Here is a 20524-nt window from a genome sequence, read left to right on the forward strand (position 1 = left end):
TTAGATGCTTATCTTTGGTTTAATTGCAGAAGCATAAAAAATGCAAAAGGTTTCTGAACCAGATGGAAAATATATAAGAATTATATTAAAAACACATGAGAAAGATTACAAAATATGCATAATTGCAATCGTGGGCAACAGAACACATGATTGCTTCTCTAATCATAGCTTTTAGTCTTTATTAACAATAAAATGCTGTGTATTTACAAAAATACAAAAGCCACAACCCACTAAAGGTTGTAAAGTACAACCCTATATGGAATTACCCAGAAACCACAGTGTTCAATGGAGCCAATACATTATCAGGTGTACTTCGCTGCTAATGCATTTAGGCTACCCTCTTCTTGCTCATTTCACCTCAGTTTAAACATTGTCTTCAATGGCAGCCTGAAGGCATAATAAATAACCTGCTCTGCAGGCAGTTATATATTGCAGTACAAGCACTGCGGACACTGTGTATGTCACTTCCATTATTCATAGTAAGATTCTCCTAAAATCACTGATGCATGCCTCTACCACTTACCAGTTCCCAAGCAAAATCAAAATACCATTAAAAGCCTCTTTCTTATGTCAAATTACACAGTGCACTTCAGAAGAAACAACGCACAAGAAATATTGCTGATTAATTGCCTTTCTGGCACATGTGATTTGATAAGTCATGTGACTAGCATGTCTAAAGTTGTACATTTTAATACATTAGGGCAGAAGTGCAGTGAGCACATTTAAGGATTTAACAGAAGATGGCAAACATCAGGTAGTGACAACATACTTTTCTGTTAATATTCTAATATTTATATATCTCTTATTATTTTTATAAATAGCACAAGGCAAACATACCTAATACTACTCTATTTTCTCCAAAGCAACAACCCTGTGAGGTGGGCTGGGCTGAAAGTGAGTGATTAGCCCAGTCACCCAGTTGGCTTTCATGCCTAATGTGGGACTAGAACTCACAATCTCCTGGTTGCTAGCCTGGTGCCTTAGGCATGAGACCAAACTGGCTCTGTTGAGGAGAATCTATTCTGTTTCATAAAATCAAGAGGCTTTCAGAGACCATGTGGAATAAGAAGAGAAGTTTTCAGTCAAGTTTACTGTTCCACAGATGAAAGGGAATGATTCCTACAAAAAATAGTGATATCACTGTTGAATCACAACACATAAATTTGTTGACTGTTGTACATGCCTGGAAAAATCTCCTCATTCCCATATCCCTCTGTTCAAAATGCATCTGTACAGGGGATACAAGCTATTAATGTACCCGTTAGGATTCCAAGTCTTTACAGTATTGCTACAATTTTATGCTGATTTATGATTGCTAAAAAAAATTTGAGATGGAGGCAAGTATCCAAGCAAGGGTTTCTCAACTACATAAGAGAAATCCATTAAACAGTCGTGTTGGATCAGGGCATGCCTTTTCCTTTCCTTTCCTTTCCTTTCCTTTCCTTTCCTTTCCTTTCCTTTCCTTTCCTTTCCTTTCCTTTCCTTTCCTTTCCTTTCCTTTCCTTCCCTTCCCTTCCCTTCCCTTTCCCTTCCCCATTCCCTTTCCCTTCTTTTTCTGCCAGAACTTGTAACTCTGTTTTTTTCTCAATAAAGATATGCTTTCTATTTTCTGAAGGAAATTTCTAGTTTACAGATTTTTGAACCCTACTAAAAAGCTATGTTCGCCTATGGGTTGACCCTTTTTTCCATCCTAGAGTGCAAATGTATGATTTTTTGCTTTATCCTCTACATCAGAGGTGTCAAACTGGTGGCCTGCAGGCCAGATGCATTACACACAGGCCACGTCCACCCAAGTTCCACGGAAGGGAAAAACGTCGCGAAATGTCACATGACAGTGCGAATTTGACACCCATGTTCTACATGATACCCTCTTTACAAAACTAAATAAGTTAGGAGAATGGAGGGTTATGATTTTCAGGGTGGCTCACCACTCCTTCTCTTTCCTTTTCAATTCCTGTAAGGAATATGAATCACTGAACTTTACTGTTATTACATTCCGTTCTTGCCTTTAAGTCAATATATACTCTGACCTTCCTTGTTTTCTCCACAACAACCAGTGATGTAAATTTGGCTGATTTTTGTCCTAGATCTGACTGCTCTATGGCTGAGAGCAGACTTTATCTACCATGTTTTCCCGAAAATAAGACCCTGTCTTATATATTTTTGAATCCTGAAATAAGTGCTTGACCTTATTTTCAGGGATGTCTTATTATTTTGGGGCACATGGAGCAAGACGGGGCTCCTCTTGCTATCTTACCTGATTTCCAGCTCTGTCTCCCTAACCAGAGGAAATGGTGGGGACCAGCTGTGCATGCGTTTAAATATTTTCAGGGAGGGCTTATTTTCAGGGAGGGCTTATTATTTTAGCGCATGCGCTCAAAAACCCGATTTTATCAGGCTTATTATCAGGGGATGACTTATTTCAGGGGAAACGGTAATCCTCCCCAGTTCCAGCCCAATCTCTTACTAACTACTTCACACGTGTCTAAGCGTATGCATTTGTTAAAAGAGGAGCCAGTGAATATAATAGGCATTAAAGAATTCTGACAGAGACAAAAAAAGAAGAGATATTTACTTCATAGGGTGATAGTGAAGGATTAACCTTACTGACCTAGATAAATAAATCTTGAGAATTTTGGATTCAGGACACAGAATTAGTTGAGGGATTAGAAAACACATATGATCCAATCAATATTTTAAGCATAACTTACTTATTTATCATAATAATCTTGTAATGTGTGATCTGACAAAGCAAATACCCTTTTTTTAGTTGACCTAGTTTGGATCAAAGGGCAATGTGCCAACAGGGCAGCAATGAGAAGAAATCTAAGACAGGAAAACCCCACAGTCAACATTCAAGGAGTATAGAGCATATTTACATTTACTTTGCACCCCTTGCATGGCAGCTTATAGCAATCCAAGATAAAAGCAAACTTGAGCCAATCAATTATTGTGGAATTCTCAAAATGGAGCCATTGAAAATACTGAAACTCTGGCAACCCCATCCACAAGTCAATCCATTATAGAACGCAAGAGCAGTAGCTGCTAGGTGTATTCTCTATTCAGCTGTCGTCATTCTGGCTAGGACAGCCCTCTTCATTTGCGAGTTGCGCATAGTCCTCTTTGCGCGGAGTAACATACATAAACCAACTGGGGGGAAAAGGAGATAAGACATATTAATTCAATTGAAAACGAACATAAGCCAGAAAACTGCCATAAATTGTAATACAAAAAGCCTAGTATTCTCTTTAGCACGAAAGAGACACAATCTTTCTTTTCCTTGAAGTTAATTTAGGAAGAAAATGTCCATTGTGCCATTTTTAGATTAAGACTAAAGGTGGCTCTAAATTGTTAAGAGCGTTTCAGACACTTTAACATGCTTTCCCCAGGACAATTGAATATTGCAGGGGGGAAAACCCAAACAGACAACAGCAAATTTCAGTGGCTATTTAGAATATTTTAGCTTATATTTGTTGTGTATGCTTTAACTAGGGACGCAGTGGCTCAGTGGCTAAGACCCCAAGCTTGTCAATCAAAAGGTCAGCAGTTCAGCGGTTCGAATCCCTAGTGCTGCATAACAGGGTGAGCTCCCATTACTTGTCCCAGCTTCTACCAACCTAATAGTTTGGAAGCACATAAAAAATGCAAGTAGAAGAATAGGGACCACCTTTGGTGGGAAGGTAACAGCATTCTGTGCACCTTTGGCATTGAGTCATGCCAGCCACATGACCACGGAGACATCTTCAGACAGCGCTGGCTCTTCGGCTTTGAAAAGGAGATGAGCACTGCGCCCTAGAGTCGGGAACAACTAGCACATATGTGCAGGGGGAACCTTTACCTTATGTTTTAACTTAAATTGTATTTTTAGCATGTTTTATCATAAACTGCCCCAAGATCTTTAGTTATTGGGTAGTTTCAAAGTGTAAAATAGATATATAATCTAAAATAACCTAAAATAATTTGCCTGTAATACTATCTCCCTCCCCACCTTCTTTAAACAAGCCATTTTCAAGACTATTTTGTCCAGATAAAATACTAAACAAGCCAAATGATAATTTCAATTTATCTAACTCTAATCCTATTACTACGTGAATAGATGTTTATCTTAATTCTCCTGCTCCACTGTGCTCCAGGCCCATTTAAAATCAGATTCAAAGACATTCACACTCCAGATTTTCAGACTTAATTGGAAATAGTCTCATAATAATAATATTCTATTATTTTAGTTCTGTTTACACTCTTTTCATTTCTTCTTGTTGCAAACCACCTACTATAGCCCCATGGTGAGATGGGCAGCAAATAAATGTAGCAAATCCTAACCAATTTAAAGGTGGAGATTTCCAATTTAAATAGATGCCGCATTTACAGTATATACTTTTAAAACTCTCATTCCCACAACATTTAACTGGTAGAAATAATGCATCATAGAGCAACAATTTTTGAACCAAGATACCTCAAATGGGCTAACCTACAGAATGTGTCCAAAATCCAGGACTCATTAGTTCCGTGGGACTGATGTTTGGCGAATTTTATAAAACATTTTATCACATAAAATTTATCATAAAAGAGTTTATGATGTAATACAAAATGTCATAAAATATTTATTGTGCAGATGTTCATGCTACACAGTTCAACATGGGCTGTTTTCAAGGCAGGTTATCTCTGAATGTACCCCAAATTTTTCCAGTGAAGGCGGTGCATTAGAAGTTCTGTCACTGAGAAATTTCATAAGGAAACATCTCTAAAAGGATGATTCAAGGGGTCATGCGTTGTCTAGTATTCTATTTATAAAAACAAATAGTGGTATGGTCAACGTCATGCAGATAAATTTCCTATGGTTTTTATTACTAGTTTTCATTTGAACTGATATCAGAGAATCTGTTTCTAAAATTTTGTTTTTTTTAAAAAAGGGCTTAAGTTAAATAGAGCAATGTTGCAGGGGGTTGGACTAGAAGACCGCTAAGGTCCCTTACAATTCTGTTATTCTATGTTCTTCCATTTAGTTAAGAGGTGGTCCATAGCCGGTATCTGACAGTCCTATTCTTTAGGGAATAACCATCTCTCCTCCCTAGCTTTGTGTGCTTCAATTAAATCATGGAGGAATTCCTCCCATAGACCTTTTTCTGACTGAGAAGTGTGGGCAGTCAGGTTGGTACAGAATAAATGGAAAGGGGTATCATAGCACAGGGGTCACCTTTTGGATCTCAGGGACCATTAAATTCAAATTTTAAATCCTGTGGACCACTAATATGATCTGCCTAATGACCGATTGGGTGGGCGTGGCTAGGTGGTCATGTGACTTGGTGGGTGTGGCCAACTTGATGTCACTCATGTCGAGGGGCACCTTGCTGGCTTCAACTCACCCCTCCCCTCCAGTTGTTGGATGTAATCAGCCACTATAAGAAAGAGTTGGCAAAACAGCTCAGTTCAAATTGGATCTGACCAAGAAGGAGCCTCAGCAGAAGCACCTCACTGAGGACTACAAGCAGAGGCTTTTCAAGCAGAGGGAAGACTTACAGGAATGCAAGGCCAGGTACCGGTGCCTAGAGGCTCAGTGGGCTGAGATGGTCAGGCAGTTCCAGGCCATGATACAGTCCCACTGGAACAAGGCCCTCGGCTCTTCACCACCAGCAGCACTTCCCCCCAGCCTTCGCCCAAAGCCCTCCAGCAGGAGGCTGAAGCAGACCCCAAGTCAGAATTTCTGTCCCCCTCCGACCCGCACAAAAAGATCCCAAAGCGGGAGACTCTGTTCAATAACACAAACGTTCATTGCACGTATCTGGCCCAGGGGCCGTAGTTTGAAGACCCTCTGATTTAGTGGAATATAAAAAATGCAAATAATTTTTCTGCGGACCACCAAAATTTTCTCACAGACCACCAGTGGTCCATGGACCACCAGTTGGTGACCACCGTCATAGAAAACAACAGACTAGTCTTTTTATTTAATTTATTTCCAGCTCATCTCCTTTCAAAGTGACCCTGGGTGGCTTACCCCATAAAAAATGTTAAAATAATCAAGGATAAAATGACAATACAAGCAAAATCAAATCAAAATAAAATAATACATTTTCTATAATTGAAAAATACAATTATATGAATGATGAGAATTGGAAATAAAAACTACTATCCCTTTTGTATGGAGATAACATTTCTGGGAAATTACAAAACAGATTCCAACCTTAAAAAAACGAACGTTCCTTCCTTACCACATTAAACTCAGTGGAATTATGCAGAAGCCAGCTGATAAGAGAAAACTGAAGCCAGGAAACCATGCTACAGTCATTGCATAGATGGTATTAAAGACAGTAATTGAAATGGTCCCAGTCACAACCTCTAAGCAGGCAATGCAAGCAAATAAAGCTCCTGAAAAAAAGGAAAAAGAAAAACTAGATTACAGAGATCCAGACATTTGTGTGTGTGTGTCTGTATAATTAGACTACACTAGACTACCCCAGGGGTGAAATGTTCCCGGTTTGGATGGGATCGCCTGATCCGGTAGCGATGGCGGCGGGTGGTTCAGAGAACCGGTAGCAAAAATCCCTGACCCCCCACCCCACCCCATTGAGCCGCACGATCATCAGAGGTTTTTTTTTTTTACTTTTAAAAGCATTTTTTCTTTGGCCGAAAAAATTGCTTTTAAAAGTAAAAAAAAAGCCTCTGATGATCGCACGGCTCGGCCGAAGAGGTTGTAGAAAAAAATGCTTTTAAAAGTAAAAAAAAAAAGCCTCTGATGATCGCACGGCTCGGCCGAAGAGGTTGTAGAAAAAATGCTTTTAAAAGTAAAAAAAAAAGCCTCTGATGATCGCACGGCTCGGCCGAACAGATTGTAGAAAAAATGCTTTTAAAAGTAAAAAAAAAAGTTGGCCACACCCACCCAGTCACTTTACCCCCCCTCCCACCAAGTCACACCCACAGAACTGGTAGTAACAAATTTTACATTTCACCACTGCACTACACTACACTATACTACTAGAAAGTTGATAATGTAATGGAATGGCTGTTTGATTCAGCTCTCTGCACATACCATCCAAGGCATTTCTCTGACAGGTCAGGCAAGTGTCTGAACCACACAAGTTAGACCCCAAGAATCAGACCAGATAAGCTGGTCTATCTGTCTGTTCTTCGTTATAATACAGGTTCTGTAACCTTGCAAAAATATGCTACTGTAATATTCCCCCAACCAATACTTTCCAAATAGGATGATACTACAATCTCTAAAATTATTGGCCACATTGGCTGGAATTGTTTTCTATGATTTCTGTAATGTTGCACAATGGAATTAGCAAGGATGATTCTCATAAGCATTTTTAACAGCGTTAGATCCGGAGCTATCAGTGCAAGGGTGGGCAAACCTCTTCAGCTGGAGATTTGCCTGGCTAGGGTCTGAAAGAAATATGGCTGACATCATAGCATCACTGGAGCAGGGGTAGAATTTTGTGGATGTTAAAAAAAAGTTGGAGGGGCAGTCAAGGAAAGAAAACAGCGCCTTTGAAAGACTTAAAAACTCCATTTGGTCCCATAATCCCAACCTACAGGAAAAATAAGTCATTCTGATTTTGGATGGGAAATCCAGATTTTAAAGAGAAGATATGTTAAAGTTTTTGAAAGATACCCATTTTACTCTATAAACCTTCCCTTCTCAACCCCATATTTAATTCTGCTTACACAAATTCTGGGGCAGCGTGTACTATGCAGAGGGTGGGGAGGGGGGTTACGTTCCTTATCCTGCTGCTGTAGTGATCAGTGTGTAAGACTAGGTTCAAATCCCCACAGTCAGGATTTATACTGGGCCAGACCCTGTATCTCAGATTGGTTTACCTCATAAGACTGCAGTAAAGGGAAAATGGAAAGGGGTTATACAATGTATATCTTGAAAAAAATGAATAGAAATCTAACTAATAAACCAATTAGTTTTCGAGCAAATTAGAGCTGCAACTTACACTAGGCAACTTAATATTTATAAGCTGGAAACTGACTTTAACCTTCCCAGACAACTATTACACCCTCAGATTATCCTTGTTATACTTTAGCAGATGGTTACCATAAAGTTAAGCACAATAAAAATATTGTGAATTGTGTTTAGATACAAAATATGCTTAAGTATGCATTACAAGATTGATCCCTGCTATTAAGCTAGCATTAACTTTTCCTACTAAGCTACCCTCACAAGTTTAGTAAATAAGAGTCCTGGTCTATGATTGAATAAAGATTGATTGATTGATGAAAGTATAGAATGCAGGACACTTCATTTTCCTAAGAATCACAACATTTAAAAAACTTAATATTTAATATTTAATATTTTAATAATTAATATTTAAAAAACTTAGAACTCCGCCGACTTTGACATGACCTGTGTTTAACACACAAAATCATCTACTGCAATATCCTTCCTGTAAAAGACTACTTCACCTTCAATCGCAATAATACAAGAGCAAACAATAGATTTAAACTTGATGTCAACCGCTTCAAACTTGATTGCAGAAAATATGACTTCTGTAACAGAGTTGTTAACGCTTGGAACTCATTACCTGACTCCATAGTCTCTATTCAAAATCCCAAAATCTTCAACCAGAAACTGTCTACTATTGACCTCACCCCATTCCTAAGAGAACTATAAGGGGCGTGCATAAGAGCACAAAAGTGCCTACCGTTCCTGTCCTATTGTTCCCTTCATTATATCAAATTAACATAGCTGTTGCATACTTTTACTTATATATATATATATATATATATATATTTCTTTCATGTTGTGTTGTTTTTTTAATTTATGATGATGTTTGTGTATACTGTTGTGACAAAAATAAATAAATAAATAAATAAAATTTCAAAGGTGGCCACCAAATTAAGCTGATGAGGATACTCAATGCCATGAATCTGGGTATCCAATTGCAGAATGGAACTTATATTCGCTAAATGGAAATGGTGTTATTGGTGCCAGAATTAATTAAGATAACACTAAAATATAAAGCTGTTGCTTCAGGGAAAAAAACCAAACTGACAGATCCAAGGAACTTCACTGACACCTTTGACACCTGCAATTAATTCTTTAGCAGCCCCAACTCACCTTGTTCATTAGGAAGAACTATTTCTGACAACATGGCTCGAATAACTGGAACGGGTATGAAAAGGAGCATCGATGGTATTCTCACTGCAAAATAGGAGACAAGAAAGTCTTTAAAATAATTACCCCAAATAGCTAATCAATTTATACTGTGACAAATAACAGCAAATAATTGTCTGGGTAATGGTACAGCATGGTAGCATCTTTCAGAAATCCTCATGGATTTAAAGTAGGGAAAAGATGCCGTCCACCAAATATATTTTCATTACAGCTATTCCTCAATTTACGACCACAATTAAGCCCCAAATTTTTTGTTGCTAAGCAAGACAGTTAAGTGAGTTGTGTCCCACTTTATGACCTTTTCACCACAGTTGTTAAAGAGAATCACTGCAGTTGTTAAGTGATTCATGCAGTTGTTATGCGAATCTGGCTTCCCTCATTGACTTTGCTTCTCAGAAGCCAGCTGGGAAGATCACAAATGGTGATTACACAACCACAGGACACAGCAACTGTCATAAATAGGTGCCAGTTGCCAAGCGCCCAAATTGTGATCACGTGATCATGGGGAGCTGAAACTGTCATAAGTGCGAAAATCAGTCATAAGTCATTTTTTTCAGTGTCTTTGTAACTTTGAACGGTCACTAACTGAATGGCTGTAAGTCGAGGACTATCTGTGTCATAAGCAATATGTTTGTCCACTTAGGAATTTTGTATGAGTAATAAAAATAGTAGCTGAAATATTTAATGTATATCTCTTTCAGAAGATATTGGATATTCCTTTGTGTGCACATTTTCAATTGTAGCATGTGGATAGCAATAGCACTTAGATTTATATACCACTTTACAGTGCTTTACAGCCCTCTCTAAGCAGTTTACAGAGTCAGCCTATTGCCCCCAACAATCTGGGTCCTCATTTTACCCACCTCGGAAGGATGGAAGGCTGAGTCAACATTGAGCCTGGTGAGATTCAAATTGCCAAATTGCAGGCAGCAATTTGCACTCAGTACTGCACTCTAACCACTGCGCCATTGTGGCTCATATGAAGCTGCAAGATACTTTTCATGCATAGCAATTGCAAGAAGGAATTCATTACATTCAGATTTTAAATGCAACATCGGACAGGTGCTGTTTCCCTTAGTTGCATATAGCACCAGTCATGGTTTAGGTGGAGTACAGCATGGTAGAAAATGGACAAAAGTCATGAAATATACTAAATTAGTTATAATGTTATCTTATTCAAAAACATTGTGGGGACAGCAGACAAAGAAAATGGAAAGTTATCACATTCCCTAAAATGACAAACTAACAGAATGAAATCTCTCTAGTTATAGAAAATGGCTAAAAGACAAGAAAATAATAGACGTAACATAGCCAAGTTATGCCTCTTCTGCAAACTGGGGACAGGAAGTAAAAGATTCACCTCTATTTTCCAATAAAAATGTAGCAAGTAGCTACATTTTACTTTTACTGCTAGCTTTCAGCGAGTAAGTTATAATATTGCTATTTCAAGAGGCTCTTTTGGTATGATTTATATAAATTGTTGCCTCTGGTAGTTTTGCTGATTGCTGTTATTTTACTGTAGCTTATATTTTACCCTGCTATTATGTTGCCTTACAGATCCTAAAGCAGGGATCCCCAACCCCCTGGGCAATGACCCACTATTGGCCCACGGCCCATTCAGAACAGGGTCATGCAAGGGACGGACGAGCGTGCAGCTCCACTTGCACAAGCAGCAGGTGCATGCGCTTATGCACGCCTATCATTTATACAGCACCATTCCCTCTCCCCAGTGGTGGGATTCAAATAATTTAACAACCGGTTCTCTGCCCTAATGATTTCTTCCAATAACCAGTTCACCAAACTGCTGAGAAAGTTAACAACCAGTTCTCCCAAAGTGGTGCCAACTGGCTGAATCCCACCACTGCCTCTCCCCGTCCCCCGTCCCCCACCGGTCCACCAAGCCAGAAAGGTTGGAAACCGCTGTCCTAAAGGCATGGGAATTATAATTCGAAGCACAGCATTTCTAAAAGATTACAAACTTCATCACTTGCATATTACAGAGTTGGAGTGTAGAGGTTGAAACTTGTGTCCAGAAAGTCCTGGTTAAATCCCCTGGCATTTCCAACTAAAAATCTGAGCGGCTGATCATGAGAAAGTCCCAAGTCTAGGACAGCACCATAAATAATGTAGAAAATAACAAGCACCACCAATTTTCTAATCACTTACATCAATATTTCTCAATCTAGGCACCCCTGAGATATGTTGACATCAGCTCACAGAATTCCCCAACTTGGAGAAATCTAGGAGTTGAGATCCACATATCTTAAAAGTGGCCAAGATTGAAAAACACTGATCTACGTTATCAAAATGTTTTACCATCATCTTTGAACTTAACCAAGTGAAACTTACCCAACATCATCAACAAGGTAGTGTTGGCAAAGGCGGCCATGATACTTCCTCCCATATAAGAGAAAATTCCAATAAAAACAAGGTAGCTATCTCTCAGACACCGAGAAAGGAAAACAATCCCTAGGAATCCAGTCACAGAGACCGAGGTGGACACAGCTGAGCCATATCCGATGTAAATGGCGTCCCAGCAGAGAGGAGCATTCAGTTCGTATAGCACATAGAGGCTAAGCCCTCCCAACACTGTGAAAAGGTAAGTCATGAATGTGGAAAGCAGCAAGATGATTAAAATTCGCTTCTTACAGGAGGAAGATTTAAAGAGCAGATATACTCCAGAAAGTGTGTCTTTAAGACCTTCCCGCCAAGATTGGGTCTGGATTGCAGAGACTTTCACTGTTTCATCCAAGAAAAATATGACATATAAAATGTTGAGCATGTGAAATAGAGAAATCATGGCAAATGTCCACATAAAGTTTATTTTTTTTAGAATGTACCCTGAGACCAATCCTCCCAATCCGGAGGCGAATCCAAAGATTAAGTCAACCACGGCTATTTGGACGGTCTTTTGTTTCTGAGTCTCACAGCAATCAACTACAAAGGAAAAGGCACCTCCAAGAAAAGTAGCCAAGTCTCCAAACAGCCCCCCAATCAAGGAGAAAATAAAGAAAAGATAGAGGGGCAAAGATAAGTCTGACATAACAAAGAGGAAGATGCTGCTGGTAAGACTCCCCACCAGGGGAAGAACCAGTGATATTTTGCGTCCATATCGATCTCCATTTGCTACGAGGACAAAGGCCACCAAAATGCTGAAAATTGCCCCACATAAGTCTGTTTTCATAGCAAAGAGAGAGGCTTTTTCTTGGACTTCCTGAAAGAAGAAAATAAAACAAGAATAGAAACAAATCAATCAATGTATGGATTACAGTTCAACTTCTGGTCTCATCTATAAATAGTAATTCTGGTTTGCTACAAAGCTTTGTGTATAGAAACCAGCAATCAAAGATACTATGAATATTCTAAAGCCATGCTACTGGTATGATAGCTAATTAGTAAACACATTAAAAAGAGCTTTGTAATGGTATAATGGATTTATTAAACTAAACCTTTTATATACCGAACTCCAACTTATTCAGTGCATGAAATATTAGTTGACAGTAAATTGCTATCTAATGTATCTATCCTGAATATGTACCGTATTTTTTGGAGTCCCTCCCCCACAAAAGACGGTGAAAATTTGGGTGCGTCTTATACACTGAATGTAGCCCCATCCTTTGGCCTCTACCTTCCAGCAATTTGCCTCCTTGCAGCAAACAGCCTGTTTCAGTTTCAGCAAAGCCTGATTAGCACAAGAAAAAAAATCTTCCTCTGCCTCCCAGCAATTTGCCACCTTACAGCAAACAGCATGTTTCAGTTTCAGTTTCAGAGCAACCTGATTAGCACAAGCAGTTGGATCGGCCTCCTGACCATCAACTGTTTCAGGCTGCAGGGATTGCCATTGCCTATTGCCGCCTCCTCGTGCCTGGCAATCCCTGCAGCCTGAAACAGCTGATCCATGGGAGGCTGATCCAACCGACAATCAGCTGCTTATGCTAATCAGACTGTGCTGAAACTGAAATGGGCTGTTTGCTGTTTGCTGTTTGCTGCAAGGAGGCAAATTGCTGGGAGGCAGATTTTTTTTTCTTCTGCTAATCAGGCTTTGCTGAAACTGAAACTGAAACAGGCTGTTTGCTGCAAGGAGGCAAACTGCTAGTAGGTAGAGGCAGTTTTTTTTCTCTTGTGTTCCTCCCCAAAAAAGGTAGGTGCATATTATGATCCGGAGCATCTTATACTCCGAAAAATATGGTAAGTAGTATAAACAAACTATGGAATCAACACACTTTGAAATGTAACAGATACTATTTGTGACATTATCCAGTGTCCAAGTGGTTACTGTGAAATCCCTGAAATATTCCATTTTCCCTTAAGATGATGAGGTGAGGGTTTTTAATGTTCACTACGCTTCAAGCAATTTAAACAAAGCAGCCAAAGTAATTGGAATATATGTTTCTTTAACGCCAGCACATTGTTCCAAATTCAAATTAAATTCAAAAAATTGCCTTATACCAAGGGATTGCTATAGCCCAAAACAGAATGAACTGACTAGAAAAGATTTCCAAGAATTTAAAATGTAGTCTTTCCCCATCTTTATCCAGAGATGTCAGGGATTGTAGTTTGGACCTTCTGGATGCAAAATCTAGCCCTGCAGTTACAGTTGTCCTGGGAATGCAAACTACAGCTAAAAAGCACCTGCCAAATAAGAAAAAAACTAACAAGGCCACAAAAATGATGATCTGAGAACTTGGAAGAGGATGAAAGCGTAATAGCAAGAACAAAGATTTAAAGTTATCTATCACTGTTATTTTTAGCATATTATTTTCTAGCCCTATATTTAATCATTTCGGTATGGCCTCCATCCTTTCTCTGGATATTATCATCATTGATTGTGTGTGGGGAAGACACATTAGTTTGGGGGTTTCAAACTTGCGGGGTCATGTCGTCACATGACATATGACTTCCCCCTCTCGCTAAAACGGGTGGGCATGGCCAGCACATGACGCATCTGGCCCATGGGACGCAAGTTTGACATCCCTGCATTAGACAGACAAACTCCAGAAACTCAACTAATATAAATTGAGCTGGCTTAATTTAGTATGCCGTATAAAAGAAAATCAATGTGGTCTGAAACATAGTTATGGAAGTCAGAGGGATTTAGGTACTACTAACTTTGGGACTACATCCAATGAAGTTTTTATATCTGCACATCAACCTTCACCATTTAATAGATTGTTATAGCAATTGCTTCCTGGCAGCATGGTTAGAAATCCTGACAGCTGAAACATGGACACATGTTGAAATATTGGGTTTGGAAGCTGTGTTGTTTACATTCCTTGAGTCAGTTTGAGTTCAGGGGATCCCCTGGACATATTTCTATGGTTTATTTGGCAGCAGTATGGCAGTAGGCCTTTGAAAAAAGGTGCTAAACTATTGATCCCCAATTTATGCAAAACCCTGAAATGTTCTTGAGAATTCAGAATGGAGGCTAGCTGAAAGATGAGAAAGGACACATTCGAGTCTGAATCAAATACAGTTAATATTTTAAGGATAGGTTTGTGCATTTTTCCAAAAATTTTAGCTCAAAAATAATTTCTGCTTTGTATTTTGCAATGCTGATAAAGGCATTTTCTTAGTGAATTGCATGTGTCTGACACACACTGCATCCAGGAAAATAGTGCTTATAGATTTTGTTTCGATTCTTGTTTCTGGACTATTCTACAGCCCTCAGATTTGCTGGGGGCTTCCCATCTATGTACCGTACTTTTCGGAGTATAAGACACACTTTCCCCGCCCTCTAAAAGAGGGTGGAAATGTCGGTGCGTCTTATAGACAGTATACAGCCATTTTTGGCCTCCCAAAACCCTGTTTCAAAAATGGGACACACAGAAGGTTTGGGAGGCCTGCAGAGTGCTCCTGGGGGCCGGGGAGAGCAAAAACCAAATGTGCGGGAGCAAAAACTATTTTTTATCTTGTTTTCCTCTTCAAAATCTTGGTGCGTCTTATATACCGGTGCGTCTTATAGTCCGAAAAATACAGTAACTACAGCTAAGTGAAGAGATGCTTTGCCAGGCGTGAAACCTCTTCTCTGAACATGTTAAATTCAACATGATTTGCTATTATGCATCATTAACTCTGTTTAACTTTGTCTGGGGCACACCCAGTGCATAATCCAATCTTACCTTTTGTTTCACAAAGATTGGGTTGCTTTGATTCCGTTCACAATGAGACACATTATCTTGAACTATGAAGGTAGAGTTGGTTGTTTCTTCCCAGATCCTCTTGTATACATATTGCTGCTTCAGGGGAGTGGTCAAAGAATAGGCAAAAATATATAAGGAGATGGCAGGTTCCAGTAACAAGGTTTTCTTCATCCTTGGGGTTTTGCTTTAATTGTAATTCAGGAAGAAAACAATAGGTTAGCCTTTTCAGAGGAAGAGAATTCATGCATGCCTTACAATTTTCTGATCATTAACCAAATGATGGAAAAGTTGGCAGGCGATTTATTTTGTGCTCCTTAATTCAAAGGGGTCACTGGGAAATCATGAACAATTCAAAAATCATGTTCTAAGCATGCTGTACTCACCTGGCTTACCTGTTACGTTATACATAATGCATTCTACCAAATACATTTGAGAGTACATGCTGTAACTTTTTAAAGCTATTTTTACTTTCTACTGAGGTACTTTCATTTTCAGCTTTTCAGTTTCTTTTTCTGCCATTAGAAGCTGGTTAGCTATAATGAGACTCAAAGGAAAAGGAAAATAATGAACAACTTTTTATTGTAAGCAATGCAATGCAATGATTCAATGGGCTCTACTGAACATGTTCTACAATCTTGTCTTAGGCATTTTCTGGACACTCTCTGAAGAAGAGTTTGTCACTTTCTAATTTTTAATCCCAGGAAATGCCAGTGTATTGACAAGGCTGTTTTTTAAAAAAATTGGAGTGCAACTTTGGAAAAAGGGGCAGTATAGGGTGGCAGTGATGAGTCCCTTGGGAGATAGGGCGGTATATAAATATGATTAAATAAATAAATAAATAAATAAATAAGACATAGGATGAAAAGGCTGGACATTTCAATACTTCTCATTCAGAAGCCTTAGCTCCACCCGTCTTTCTTTAACCAGCTAACTTTTAGAGCAGTGGTCTCCAAACTTTCTGGCACCAGGGATCGGTTTCGGAAGAAAAATTGTTTTCCACAGGCTGGGGAAGATTTCACACCTACCTAGATCCTGAGCATGTGCAGAAGATGTGAAAATGTAGCTTTGCTCGCTTGCCTGTCTTTTGCAAGGCTTGCCTGCCTTGTTTTAGAAAGCATTCCAATATCCTAGTGAGAAATGTAGGGTTCTTACACCAAGTTAACACTCAGAATTTTAATATTCTGATAATTAAGTGACAGATTATGCTATTACATTGATGTTGCTTCCTACTTTCTCCATGATTATATGTCTTAACTTGATGTTTTAGGTCTTCCAACAGTTAGAGAGAGAGAGAGAGAGAGAGAGGGAGAGAGAATAAGTACTGCAACTCTACAGCACCCTTAAAAACAACCTCATGAATACAACTAATAATTTCAGTGGGTTTAGGCTGTGGCAATGCTCCCACACTTCCTGTGCAAGGCTGACTGTTTGTTTTTTTTTGTAACAAATCCCTCTAAATGGCCACCTGGAGGCCTAGATCCATCATTTCAGAAATTCTACTGATTGAGATAAAGAGCTAAAATATGTATACCTATGTTGCCAAAAGCTAATACATTTATCTTAATCCCAACCAGGGGTGAAATGCTCCCAGTTCAGACCAAAGCGCCCGATCCGGTAGCGATGGCGGCGGGTGGTTCGGAGAATCGGTAGCAAAAATCCCTGCCCTCCTCCCAATGCCCAGCTGAGGCGCGTGATCATCAGATATATATATATTTTTTACTTTTAAAAGCATTTTTTCTTTGGCCGAAAGTAAAAAAAAAGCCTCTGATGATCATGTGCCTCAGCTGGGATCGTCATAAACCTTTGAAAGCATTTTTTTACACCCTCTTCAGCCAAAGAGGTTTTAGAAAAAATGCTTTTAAAGGTTAAAAAAAAGTTGGCCATGCCCATCCGGTCACATTACCCCCACCCCCACCAAGCCATGCCCACAGAACTGGCAGTAACAAATTTTATATTTCACGCCTGATCCCACCCCATATCATCACTTCCCCTGGATATGAAGCTTTTTTCTTCTTGTTTATATCTACAAAGTGGTAAGGATTACAGTATACTAAAAATAATTCTCTGTTGCTCCCATCTTGCAAAATAAATGTGCAGATTCTGTTTGATAAATTAAGGAAGGTGCTGCACAGATGCGATCTTCTATTGACAATCAAACTGTTACAAACTTTAAGACAAAGCTTGTTCAGTTTGTGATTGCACAGAGCAATTGCAGCTGGGATGTTTTCATTACAAAAACACAATGCTCCAAGTTAAAATATAAAATTCCTACTTTCCTCATGATTATATGTCTTAACCTGATCTTTCAGGTCTTCCAACTGTTAGAGAGTTAACACAATCATTTTTAGGATTATAAAGTGCAGAATTTGGACTCTAGCATATAGCAGAGATAAAAATACTGGTGGTTTTCAGTTCCATCTTTAGTTTTGCACAAACAGCAAATCAGTAAATGCAAACTCATCTTGCCTCTTACACCCTGTAAAATTTAAGAGAAGTTGTAAAAATATATTTTGGAGAAGCATATTTTAATGGCCGGCAGCTACCTATATGGATATTGCAGTAGCAATGTTATTCTGTTAGGTTCTCAATTAGTTATAGTATTGTAATCCAAAAGTCTGGTATATCAAGCAGTATATAAATCATTATAATACATTAGTGAATTAAGTCCACATTACAGCATACAGGGCTTTCTGCTATTCTTTAGCAGAAGTTGGTTTTCACGATGTAATGTGAATAGCTCTGATGACAGGCATGATTCCACAATATATTGACAATGTCATGAAATGTTTGTGAAACATTCAAAAATGGATTTTGAGGCCAGGCATGGTATTTGGTCTTCCAAAGGTAGTGTGTTACATATTGATCAATGGATAAGAAACATCCACAATTATTAGTTCAGTGACGTTTTTCTTCAGAGCACATTCACTACAATGAAACTTGGGACTCAAAACCACAATACCTTGTTGGGCAAAGTAGAAAATATGGCAAGGTACAGTAGATAGGCAAGGATTTTGATTCCCGATTACTTAATAAAAGCAGCAATAACTTATATCACAGAAATTGGAAGTATCCAGGATTGGGATTCTCGGTAGTATGCCTTAGGATTTTGGTAGTGACAAATTCCTAAACCCTGAATTTTTTAAACCTAAGTATATTTTGGTGGCTTTTCTCCAATTAATAGATTTAGGGATCTTAACAAACTTGTGAAATTCTACTATATTTGAAGATTTCTCTGTGCTATGCTTTTGATGTCTACTGAAGTATTTTTCAAAAAAATAGAAAAAGCAGAAAAAACAATTGCTACCAACCTGCCTTCCTTTGAGGAACTGTATACTGCACGAGTCAAAAAGAGGACTGAAAATATTTACAAACCCCTCGTATCCTGGACATAAACTGTTTCAACTCCTACCCTCAAAATGATGCTATAAAGCACTCCACATCAGAACAACTAGACACAAGAACAGTTTTCCCCCCGAACACCATCACTCTGCTAAACAAATTCCCTCAACACTGTCAAACTATTCACTAAGGCTGCATTACTATTACTATTATTCTTCTCACCATTCCTACCACCACCCATCTCCTCCAATTTATGCCCGCATGACTGTAACTTTGTTGTTTGTATCCTTATGATGTATATTGACTGTTTCCTAATATGATTTGATTGCTTATTTGTACCCTATGACTATCATTAAGTTTGTACCTTATGATTCTTAACAAATGTATCTTGTTTTTTATCTACACCGAGAGCGTATACAACCAAGACAAATTCCTTGCGTGTCTAATCACATTTGGCCAACAAAAAATTCTATTCTATTCTATTCTATTCTTTCCTCAAACCTGCACTTGATATTTAAGATTGTATTGTTTTCTATACTCCATAGGAATAATTGTATTAATGAGCAACCTAAATTATTTTAAAACAATAAACAAACACAAAACTGACTTTTGTCCACCATAGCTGTAGAGGGTTTTCTGAGGAACAGGAGCAGCATGTGACAGCACAAGTTAATATAATTATTGGCTCCTTAGTAATCTATCACATGTCAAGATGTTTTGCACACAAATTCTACCAAAAACAGTTTATTCCAGGAGGTATAAAAGACTTGTTCTTTTATAGCTTTATCCAAGCAGGGTTTTTCTCAATAAACAAGTACAATACTGTCAAAAACTGAAGGTGCTATGAAGTTAAAGGGAATTTGGGCATCTTTACATATTCTGTTATCTTCACAAGACATACAGTTCTTACACAACAATTTCAAGAAGAAAAAAAAGAGTCAGTGAAGGAAGAGCTTAAGCTACCTCTCAGCCTGAAATAACCTTTACAAAAAATCCCTTGCAAACCCCAGCGATTTGGGTTGTCAGATCCCAAAACTTTCCTGCCTTAGACACAGCAGTTTAACTCAATGTTCTTTTTATTCAGTTCCAAATTTATTCAAGTCCCACACAATCTGTGTCCCCCTCCAGCAGCTGGTCTAACGGATCGGCTCTGGGAAAACAAAGCGGACATCGCTTCTCACCCGAACATAGACGCATACACACGAAAACAACAAACCCACAACTTTTAAACACTTCGGAATTTTAAATTAAAATCCAGATCCATGCATGAGCGCAGCCGTCGTAACTTGGGTTGGAAAAAATAAAAAGAGAAATGTGGCTAATTCTCTGTTTCATGCATTTTCCCGGAGCGTACATAAAAACATTTCCCAGTGTTTTTAACATTGCATACGTTGCAAATAAACCTTTGTGTTTATTAACCAGGCGCTCAAGAACGTAGCTCAAGCACAGGCAGCAAGCAAGCAAATCCGCACTATTGTCCGGCGGTCCTCCTTTCCAACCCCAGCCGCTCACCTCCGAAAAGGCGATTCCAAGCGCTTGGGCGCTTTGGGGCAGTTCAAGGAAGTCCGAGCGGTCGCGAGCCGAGAGAAGATGCACTGGACTGCGAAAGAGCCCTTTTGTAGCCGGCGAATAGCAGGTTCCTCGCCGGCTCTCCTTCCAAGGCTGGTTCATCGGGTCACCACTAGGGGAGCTAGAGGGCGAGGAGCACAGCGATTGCTCCATTCGGATATCATTCGACCCGAAGGCGGGGCCTCCCTTCGGGCCGAGCGACTGATCTTTCTTCTCCGCGTGACGCGTGACGCGGCTTCTCGAATTGCTGCGGCTGCGCTCACCTCCGCTCTGTTCGCGGGATGGGGGGGGGAAGAGAAGAGGGTGGAAGGGGAGAGAGCGGGAGTTCTTAAATACTTTCCTCCTCAGCCTGCAT

General features: G+C 39.2%; 1 protein-coding gene across 5 annotated transcripts; it reads right to left on the bottom strand.

The window, feature by feature from the left end:
* SLC46A3 (solute carrier family 46 member 3) lies at positions 1 to 20275 on the bottom strand. 5 transcript variants are annotated; one of them, XM_058185477.1, is made up of 6 exons: positions 15645 to 20274; positions 15241 to 15445; positions 11471 to 12335; positions 9065 to 9148; positions 6207 to 6363; positions 1 to 3150 (listed from the first exon to the last, which is right to left on the bottom strand). In XM_058185477.1, exons 2-6 carry the CDS (start codon positions 15430 to 15432, stop codon positions 3063 to 3065), a joined length of 1386 nt encoding a protein of 461 aa, XP_058041460.1. In that variant the 5' UTR covers positions 15433 to 15445; positions 15645 to 20274; the 3' UTR covers positions 1 to 3062. The 5 variants fall into 5 exon arrangements, with proteins under 5 accessions (XP_058041460.1, XP_058041458.1, XP_058041459.1 ...); XM_058185475.1 differs by having other exon boundaries at positions 20113 to 20270; XM_058185476.1 differs by having other exon boundaries at positions 15241 to 16388; positions 20113 to 20270.
* Positions 20276 to 20524: the final 249 nt, after the last annotated feature.

The sequence above is a fragment of the Ahaetulla prasina genome, chromosome 5 (genome assembly GCF_028640845.1).
Source record: "Ahaetulla prasina isolate Xishuangbanna chromosome 5, ASM2864084v1, whole genome shotgun sequence".
Lineage (NCBI taxonomy): Eukaryota > Metazoa > Chordata > Lepidosauria > Squamata > Colubridae > Ahaetulla > Ahaetulla prasina.